The sequence below is a fragment of the Natator depressus genome, chromosome 9 (genome assembly GCF_965152275.1).
Source record: "Natator depressus isolate rNatDep1 chromosome 9, rNatDep2.hap1, whole genome shotgun sequence".
Lineage (NCBI taxonomy): Eukaryota > Metazoa > Chordata > Testudines > Cheloniidae > Natator > Natator depressus.
Genome location: NC_134242.1, coordinates 47389196 through 47399906, shown reverse-complemented (window position 1 = coordinate 47399906; position 10711 = coordinate 47389196). Strand labels below are relative to the sequence as shown.

The window sequence follows — 10711 nt, the reverse complement described above, 5'->3', positions numbered from 1 at the left end:
TATTTGGAGAAGGGCTGCATTCCCCCCTCCCACTAATCAGGACTGGTCTTTAGGTTTGCATAATCTTACTTAAGGTTTTACTTGGAAGTTCAAAGGGACAAAATTCCTCAGAACTTTTTCCTCCTATAGCTGCTTTAAAATGTGAAATGTTCTCTAACATTTTTTCCTAACTAAAGTCAAGCAGAATATATTTGGGTGGAGATGGGAATCCTTGTATCTAATGTACTCTTCCTGTGCTTCCTTACTTTCATTGGGTCTCTTACACCTGAGTCTTGTTAGCAAACGGTGTGGGCTGCACCTAACAGTGGATATTGGTGCAGCCTAGTCACAGTCACTGGAGACTGTAGATGATTTGTAGTCTAATGCTAGTCAGAAGATGTAGATCCTGCCCTTCCTGTTCCCTCTCCATATTGCTCCTTTGTAAAAGTATTGAATTACTCATGGGATTTTCTTTAAACCTGTGATTAAACTATGTAGATTAGAGGAAGTTTCTGTGGTTTGAAAATGTGGTGAAACTGATTCTGGACAATAAAATGCACCACTCATGCACTTACATTCTGGTGTCCCTCAAATTTAGTGTTGAGTAGAACAGCTGGCTAATTAAAACAATTTTAGCTGAAAATATGCCTGTGGTGTCCAGCTTCCAGCACCACTAAAATGAGCTGTGAGGATATCTTTGTGATGAAGTTCAGTGTTTTACATTTTTTTTCTTAGTTAGCTGCTGATGTGAGGACTTTGAGCGAGCGTCAGACGTAAGAGGATCTGAGAAACAAAGGCTGTGATTGTTTTCAGTAAAACTACTGAAGGCCTGCTGGGAAAATTATTAATGTAGACTTTCCTACTTAGGAAATGAAATCTCCCCCTCATGGTTTTTCCTTTTTTAAAAAACAAAAAATACAGAACATTAATTCTTTGTTTCATTAGTGCAGAACATTTTAATACATGTTCAGGCACAGCACCATAAACTCTGATAGACATGTTATGACCTCCAGGACAAGGGAAAGTAATTTAGCACAAGGGGGCACCCTCCACTCATTCCAATGTGTAGGACTGTGATTTGTCCTTCACTTTCCTTACATATTGTAGCAGGATTGCACTTCCACTGTGACAAACTGTTTGGTGTTTTTTTTTTTTTTTTTTTTTAAATAAGAAGACATATTTTGTAATGTAGACAGCTTACGGTTCTGGTCACATGTTTCTGAACAGACCCTCCTTGAGTGGTTTGGGATACTAGCCCATGCTTAAGAGGAACAGTTTTACTGGGACATACGTAGGAATTAGACCTGCTGCATTCCTCTTTCTTATTTTTATATTTGTTCTGATACATTAACTTCAGTGCCAGCAAATGTTCGTGAATTTAGTGAAAAACAGATGACTTCGAACGAAATCCAGGAATCTTGCCAGGAAAATTAGTTAGAAACTGCACCTGAGGGTGCTTGACTGGTAGGGCTTAGAAGGAGACAGGAGGTGGGAAGAGGAGGAGCTAAGACTGGGAATCTGGAGAGGCAGTATTACTTAGTGTTTAGAATTGGAATCTGGAGAATTGAATTTTGTGTCTGATTCGGTCACTGATTTACTGTATGACATTAGACGAGTTACATTATTATTTAGGCTACTTTTTAATCATGGGTATTTTTGGTAAAAGTCATGGACAGGTCATGTGCAGTAAACAAAAATTCATGGCCCATGACCTGTCTATGACTTGTAGTATATACCCCTGACTAAATCTTGGGTGCTTTGGGGGGTGCATGGTCATGGTGCTGGGGAAGAGGGGGTGGCCAGCAGCGCGTGTGCTGGGACTGCTGCAGGTGCTGAGGAGAGGGGGCCGGGTGGTGGCATGCGGTGGCCTGAGACTGCCTCAGCAGCGGCTGCTTGAACTGCTTAGGCAGCCGTGGAGCCAGCCACTGCAGAAGTCACGGAGGTCTCAAAGTCATGGAATCCGTGACCTCCATGACAGACTCGCAGCCTTAATTATGATGTTTATATGTTTCTAGTCTAGTAGTGTTACACTGTGCTAAGTGCTGTCCAGTTTTCTCTAGCTATAAAACGTGCCGACAAATTACTGATCTCTGTAAAGTTTTTTGAGGTCCTCTGAAAGCTATAACAAGTGCAAAGTATTATCATAGTATTTATTAACTTCCTTTGGTGAGGAAACGAAAGAGCTGGGGAAGGGAGAGAGAATCATAGTACTGGATAGATATCCTCACCACCCACTCCAATCCCCCCAGTTAACCACCACCAATAATATTGCTATTAATGATACTGTTTCTCTTTGAAAAGAATATAGACTGTCACATCTTGTGGAAAACTCATAACATTGTGAAAAGGAGTTGAAGTTATTTGCTGTTCTAATAGAAAATCCTCTACATAAACAAGTTATCAAACTGCTGGATCCCAGAATTCCAATCTTGTTCTTTGAGGTTAGTCACTTGGCTATTCCAAATTGCACAGCTGTAGACTTTATTGGCTGGATGCCTATTTGCTCTTTCTGAAGTTTTCCATAAACACCGTTGCTGGCTTTGTGTCAGACATGAACACAGGTGCCCTTTTACTGCTCCTTCTCCTCAGGAAGTCCAGTCAATTAGTGCAAGGCAAGACCATAGATTACATTTTTTTCTTTTCATCTTAGAAAAGCCATGGTCAAAACCTGACTGCTATACTAAGTAATTTCAACCCAGTAAGATGGGGTTCTGGGAACTGTATGTAAATTCAGTTTACTAGTACTGTGGAAAATTTGAACTTTATATAAACTGTATGTACATTTTTGTGTTGGATCCACATTACTCCACATTTTAGTAACTTCACTGTTGTCACTTTTCTGAGGCTTTTTCCTGGTCTTTGGTTGGTTGGACTTTCAAAATGGAGCAGTGTCTCTTAGTAGAGCTAGATAAGGTTAAAGGTCATTTTTTGCCAAATCCTTAGTAGTTATCAGAGTCCTTAGTCCTTGTAGTGTGTCACTGCCTATTGACTGGCTTGTTTGTGTTGTCCTGGTACATGGAACTTAAGCAAGGTCGTGGTGTGTTCCCTTTACTGTTTAATTGAGGAGTGTGGCACCAAAGCAGTCACATAATGTCACCATCTAGATCTGCTTTTATAGATGCTTGGAAAGATACCAATACCAGAATTCTAAAGATTATGCTTTTCTCCACTATACATAACATTTACTCCTGAACACACTTTCCTCATCCCTAAAACACAGGTACTGCACTAGAAATTCAAGACTGTAAAATCATCACCTCCTTTCTCCAAGGTCATTCTAGTGTCATCCTGTCCTTGCAAGCAGCCTTAAAACTTACACCAGATCATGCCTTGTCAACTCTTAGGTGTTGTGTATTTCGAGCAATGTTAGCAATAGAAATTGGATTTCTCGTAAATTAATAATGGAGAACTTAACATGAGTAGTGCTGTGTCAGTATTTGAAAACAGAACCATTACTTTTCTTAAAGCAATGGGCAGGAAAACTGTCATTTCCTTGACGAAAGTTTTAATCAAGAGAGGGGCTAGAAAATATGCAAATATTTTCAAAATCTGTTATGAACATAATAGCGCATATAGCCCATTAGTACCAATTTGAAATGGTGCAATTAAGAGCAGTCCTCAAAACATTAGACTCCAATCCTGAATGCAATAACCATCATATGGAAGAAACTGCATCCTTTCTGAATTATTTATAGTAAACTTTGCTGTGTTTGGGAGGAATGTCGTGATCTCACCATGAAATTGTTTTGACCAGCTGATTTAATCTTACTGAATATGAGGCAGCCTCTTTTTATGGAACTGTTGTAAGCAGGGGAACTAGAAAATGTCATTAAATACCCTGAATCCCTGTCATAAGGTTTTGTGTGAACCTGCCCTTGTGGAATAAATATAATATCCCTTGCAGAGGGGACTTGGATAACCTAAGAAGGGCTTTAACTCTTTACTGAAACCACAAACTGAAGATGTTCCTCTGTCACTGATTGCAGAGTTGGCATGGCAGTTAAGAGTCAAAGATTAATTCTTTGTGAGTTAAAGTCTTACCAAAATTTTGCTCCTTCCTCTGCTGTCATCTTATATTTTTAAAACAATGGTTTCAGAAAGTAACTAGAGAAGAATTTTTTGTGTTAAAAGACACACTAACTAGGAAGTCTGATGATATGCCATAAAAATTGTATAGGCTCTGCACTTGCCAACTAGGCCCTGTTATCAGTAATTCCTTGTGGTTTACCTATCATGGTCAAGGATGATCTCTTTCACAGGTTTTATTTTTCGTGGGTCCTTTGGTGACTGAAAAGTCAGATTCTTGAGCCACAGGCCCGTTGCAGATATTGCAGGTGGTGTTGGAAGACCGGGTTGGGCTGCGATTGCTGTGTGACCATTGTCTTTCGTTTTCTGGCTTTTTTTCTGTGACCAGGGCAAGGCTATTTTCCTCAAAAGTGGATGTTCCCTCTGACAAGTCTTCACCAGTTAACCCTATCCTGGGCTGCTGTCTCCCAGTGTGCAGTGTCAATGCCACATCTCTTGATGTTTATCTTGTGTGTCTTTAAAACATTTCTTTTGGCCTCGTCGTTTCCTTTCTCTTTTGGTGAGTTGGGCATACAGCAGTTGTTTTGGTAAGCGTACATCAGACATGCACTCACAGTGCCTGTTCCACCTCAGCTGGTGCTGGATAATCAGGGCCTCAACACTGAAGATGTTGGCCTCTGTGAGGACACTGACGTTAGTGCGATGATCCTTCCACTTTATGTTGAGGATCTTCCAAAGAAAGTGCTGGTGCTGGCATTCCAGGTTTTTCAGATGTTTTCTGTAGGTCACCCAACTCTCTCAGCTGTAGAGGAGAATTGGGATTACCACCGCTTTATAAACTAAAGGCTAGCATGTGTTCTGATGATATGATTGTTGAACAACTGGCGAGACAGTCTGCCAAAGGCAAGGTTGGCACAGCAAATTCTGTGCTGAATCTCGATGTCTGTCTGCCCTCTGTGAGAGATGGCAGCCAAGATAGGCAAAGTAGTCTGCATTTTCCAGTTCTTCTTTGCTGATCTAGATTTTCATTGCTGGGTCTGATTACTGGGGACTGTCTGGTGGAGAGCTTTTGTTTTGCCGATACTGTATTCAGAGTTAGCCCTAGGCTTCTGTAAGCTTCAGAGAAGCAATTAAGAGCTTTTGAAGATCCCCCTTTGAGTGTGCAACTACAGCACAATCATCTGTGTACTGGAGTTTCATTATTGTTGCCGATATTACTTTAGTTCTGGCATGGAGACTAGAAAGGTTGAAGAGGTTGCTGTCAATCCGATATTGGATGCCAATGCCCTGTGGTAGAGTGTCTTGGGTTAGTGTTTTCATAGCTGCTAAGAAAATGGAGAAAAGGGAGGGTGCCAGTACACAACAGTGTTGTACGTCAGTTCGGATGACAAAGGGCTCAGAGGAGATCGACTGCACAGAATAGAGGCAGCCATTTGGTCATGGGGGAGGAGTCTTATAATGGTGATAAATTTGCTTGGGCAGCTAAACTTTGACATGATTTTCCAGAGTAGGCTTTGGTCAGATGGATAAAGGCCATATACAAATCCTGGTGGTGGTTACGTTTTTCCTGGATCTGCCTAGCTGCGAAAATCGTGTTGGTTGTGCCTTGTAGTTGTCTGAAGCCGTACTGGGACTCTGGAACTATTTCCTCTGCAAGAGGGAGCAGGCGACTGAGTAAGACTCTAGCAAGAGTCTTCCCAGTTCTGGACAGGAGGGCAATGCCTTGGTAGTTGCCACAGTCATCCCTGTCACCCTTTTTGAAAATGGCAATAATGTTAGCATTATGTAAGTCGGCATGAATTTTTTCTGTGCACCACATTTTGAAGAGCAGCAAGTGAAGCTTGTTAGACAGTGTTTCTCCTCCTACTTCAGCTGGTATACTATCAGGACCTGGTGCTTTGTTCTTCATTTGTTTAATTGCTTTGCAGACCTCCTCAGGTGTTGGTGGGTTGGCGAGAGTTTCCCTGTTTGGATGCTGAGGATGGAGTTGATGGTGTCGTCAATCACATTTTGATTCTTGATTTAGAAGCTTTTGGTAGTGTTCCTTCGTGCGCTCTTTGATAGCTTCGTTTATCCTTAAGAAGGGTACTACCATTTTTGGATTTCAGAGGTGTGAGGCCACAAGAGTTTGATCTATACAGGGTCTTTGTGTCTCAAAAAAAAGTTCCGCATATCATGTCTGTCAGCAAATGTTTGGATTTCTTTTGCTTTGTTGTCCTCCCACCATTTGTTTTTGATTTTTTGGATCCTCCTTTGAACTTCAGCTATGAGCTGATGGAAAGAGCTCTGCTTCTGATTGGATAGTGGTTGGTTTTGCCAGTTGCAGAAAAGCTGTTCTCTTCTGAGAAAGGGCTGTAGTCTGTGTTGTTGTCGTCAAACCAGTCCTGATGGCAGCAGGTAGCAAGGTGAATGGATTCCTTGCAAACCTCATGGATGGTCTGTTTTAGGGCTTCCCAGTCATCTTCGACACTTGTGTTGTCATTTCTGGGTGTGTGTATGGACAGTTTTTCACTGAGGAGCGTTTGGAAGTTCTCTTGGTGCACTGAGGATTGAAGTGTTTGGATGCTGTATTGCCGCCTGTGTGATTTGGATTGCTTTCTATGTTTCGGTGCAATCTTGATGGACGTGACTGACCTTACCAGGTGGTGGTCAGTCCAGCAATCATCGACTCCTCTCATGACACTGGTGATTTGGACATCTCTTAGATCCTGTGTTCTTACAATGACATAGTCTAAGAGGTGCCACTGTTTTGAGCGGGGGTGTTGTCCAGTTGTTTTGTACTTGTTGCTTTGTCTGAAGATTGTGTTTGTGATCACATGGTTGTGCTCTGCACATTTGCTAAGTAGAAGGATGCCATTGGCATTGGTCTTGCCCGCTCCTTCCTTCCAAGTGGTGCTACTCCATACGTTAGAATCTCTACCAACTCTTGCATTAAAGTCCCCTAAGAGGATTATCTCACCTGTTTTTGGAATGGATGACAAAATTTTATCAAGGTCATTGTAGACTGATTCCTTCTGTTCTTCAGTGTCAAGAGTTAGTGCAATATGCATTGATGATTGTGGCAAATGACTTATTGACCAATTGGATGCGGAGGGTCATAAGGCGCTTGTTGATGCCAACAGGGAGCTCAGTCAGGTGGTTGACTAGAAGGTTTTTGATTGCAAAGCCACCACCGTGTATTTGCCTGTCGCTTGCTGGTTTTCCTTTCCAGAAGAAAGGGTAACCGCTTCCCTCTTCCCTCAAGTGGCCTTCATCTGTACATCATGTTTCGCTGAGAGCAGCGATGTCAGTGTTGTACCCTGAGAATTCTTGAGCAGCAATTGCTGTTCTGTGTTTGGGTCTTTCACTTTTTGATTAGTCTAGTTGGGTATGGACATTACAAGTTGCAAGAAACATTTTAGTTTTTCAACTGCAATGGGAGTGATCCCTCTGGACATGGTTATCCAGTCAGGTATGATGGGATAGCCTATATTTGGGGCACCTTTTCTAGCCCATTCCCCATATGGGGTGAGCAGAGGGGTTCCTAAAAAGGCCTGCTCAGTCATGAAAGCTGCTGCTGAAGATTCCCCCTTATCCCAGTCCAGGGGCACATGTCTGAGCTGCCACCTTGACATGATGGAGAAGCTTGGGTATACGTAAGACCCTAAAAGCGATGCCATCTGGAGACCTGTACTTCTGTTAGGGTCACCCATGGTGGTAAGGTTGAAGGTGAGGTACTACACAAAATACAGCACAACCCAGTATAAGACCTCAGTGGTAGACCAGGCAGATGAGAGAGGATCACCTCTCAACAGCTGCGAAGGTGGACGAAGGCTGCAGTGGAGGAGAAACCCCCGGTGGTCTTGGACCTCCTTGCAACTGGACACATGTGCCTCTTGCTCTAAGATTTTTGTGAATACTGGTGTGCATCAATTCCCCCACATTAAACTACTCACGCGCAGGCTTTTTTCACAGGAAGAACTTTTTTCCCCACCCCTACCCATAAAAGTCCTGTGCCATTGGGTGAGTGTCAACGGGGATAGGTAAAGTGATCACCAGGAGTCCATAGACTCAGACCCACACATAGGTGGTGATGGCAAGATGGTTTAGCTATGAAAATCATGACTATCGGTACAGAATCCTGCCCTTTGCCCTATCATTGCATCCAGGTATTAATGATCTTGTTAGCCAGGCTGAGGAATCTGTAAACACCTATACGTATTCCTGAGTGATATTGTTCTTAGAGTATCATCTTAGGATATCTTGTAGGAGGTGACCTAAAGGCCTTTTCTTTCTTCAGAAACATCAGTTAGGGTCACGTTTCTAGGTTCATTAGGGTAAGGAAAAATAACAAAATGAAATACAAACTTCACCAAATATTGTCTCTCCTAAAATATTTGACATGATTATTTCATACAAAGACCTTGGATATACTTGGAAAAATCAACCTACCTTTCCACACCACTAAAACTGATACCTTTTTATAGATATCAAAACACATCCAGGCTAGCATGTGCTAACAATAATAGGAAAGTAGTGTGTCACATCGATATGGCTCGTAAGAATTCTGAAGTTATAACAGGACAAAACAGAATACAAGGAATACATGATGCAGAACAGTGCTTAGATTAGACATCCTAAAACTGGTTGGAGGAGTGTTGTGCTCTAGACTGTAAATTAGTAGAAGCACATAGATACTCAATCTTGAATTGAAATGGCCCAGCGCTGTACCTGAAAGCTGGGTGTCTGTCTCTCTTTGAACTACTACATACATATTGGGGTAATCCTGCACCAAATGCCCATGTGGATACCTTTGTGTAAAACTTTACACCAACTATTTTTGGAAATATTGATATTCACTAAGTATCTGTGTGTTCTTATTTTCCTGTGCATTTTAAATGTTTACCGAGTGCAGATTAAGGATAATTGGTCCCAAATCTACCAACATTTTACACCCTCTTTGCCAGTTTCTTAAACTTGAATACAGTTACTCCTTTCCTCATTGCCTCACCCACAGTTGTCAGTCTCATTTTCAAATCCCGTTCATCCAAGAGCCAGATAGGGTAATGCAGTTACAGCAGTATTTTTTGTTCAGCCCATAATTCTACAATAACTCTCTTAAATTCACCAACACCATATGTTTGCGCCAAAAAGGTTATAGATAAACGATTCTGATAAAAGGTGGTTTTATAGGGCCCTCCTAAAAAGATTTTATATACATATTGTGCAACTACCAGTTATTTTAATTTATATTTTATTTAAAATAAGTTTACAGTGCTTTCCTTCTCTTGCTTTTCTTATCTTCATTCCAGTTTTTTCTCTAGCATGTAATGTCTTTTCATTATTAATACAATCTCTCCTCTCCCGCCACACACTTTTCACTGTATTTTCATTTTTGCCCTTATTTTCCATATCCCTCGCTTAACCTCTGCTTCTCATCCTTGCCTCCCTCCCAGTTTCTTCCTCATCCCTTTCCCTTATTTGTTTCTTCACTGCTCCTTACTTTCCCCATGAATCACCATTCCTCTTGGCCTCTAAATGCATTGCTCCCATTGATCTATCCAAGCTTCTCAAATGCTGCTGGAGATTCTTGGGACTAGATGTTTGTTTCCTGTGATGGCTCCAGATATAAGTTACAAGCCATATGTGTTTCTAGTGTCCTCAGATTGGACTGCATGTTCATTTATATGCTTGTTTTCTTTGCAGTGAGACCAAATTTTGAGGAAGGTGGGACAACAACAACAGGGAGGAAACACGAGTTTATTCGCTCTGAGAGCGAGAACTGGCGCATCTTCAGGGAGGAGCAAAATGGGGAAGATGATGATGGAGGCTGGCGACTGGCTGGGTCACGGAGGGATTGTGAGAGGTGGCGTCCTCATAGTCCAGGTGAGAGGAGATCTGAGAAGGGAGTGGAGCAAAGTAGTTGAAGGAAAAGGACAGTGAGTGAACAGGGACTGGAGGGCAAAAGGCTTATGGAAAAAGTAGGAAGAGAGGTTCATGCCATTTTGTTCACTAAACAAAATTTAAGTTTGTGCTATGAACTTCTAAACATACAGCCACATGATGACAAGCTCCAAAGTGTGTATTTAAAAAAAAATTACACACGCGTGCTTGTGTCCTCCAGCCACTGAGCTTCATTTAAGAAGGAAACCAGATTTATTCTTTGAGTATGTGTCGTTGTGGATCCTACTGTAGGTCTATGTGCACCTCATACACGCGAGATCAGAATCTTTTGAATAGCATTGTCTGGGGTTGAGCATACAGCCTATGCCTCCTTTTGCTCCCATGTGAGGTCATAAAGGTTGGATCAGCCTTGACCCTCCCTCAGTTCCCTCCTGCCTGAGGCAACGAGATGGAACTGGGCATGTGTTAGACCTGCTAAGCTTCCTTGAGGTTCAAACTTAATTCCACATCAGTTGTGTTTTGTGATGATTCCTTCTTCACTTCCTTGTTTTTCTATTGATTTTAATGTCCTAGGAAAATAAAGAGCAGGGTGGGGAGAAGGAAAAAGACAGCGAGGCTTTCTGTATATTCCACTGTACAGCAGAGCAAGGCGCTTTGCTCCAACCACCGCAGCAGACTCCAAGCCTTCAGGATTTAAGCTCTCTCTAACCTGTGAGGGACTGATCCGTTCATTGATGGGCATAATCAGTGCCTTTCCTGTTTGCGGGAAGAGTTGCATACATAAGTATGTGATGTGTAAATCATTCATGTTGAGGACTTATAA

At 42.0% G+C, this 10711-nt stretch overlaps 1 protein-coding gene across 4 annotated transcripts in view; it reads left to right on the top strand.

Moving 5' to 3' along the window:
• GIGYF2 (GRB10 interacting GYF protein 2) overlaps window positions 1-10711 on the top strand; it is a 153996-nt gene that overhangs the window by 74866 nt on the left and 68419 nt on the right. For all 4 annotated transcript variants that reach the window (XM_074964058.1, XM_074964056.1, XM_074964057.1 and 1 more), the window contains exon 8: window positions 9691-9870. In XM_074964058.1, the coding sequence (XP_074820159.1) occupies window positions 9691-9870 (180 nt within the window). The remainder of the gene's footprint in view (window positions 1-9690; window positions 9871-10711) is intronic.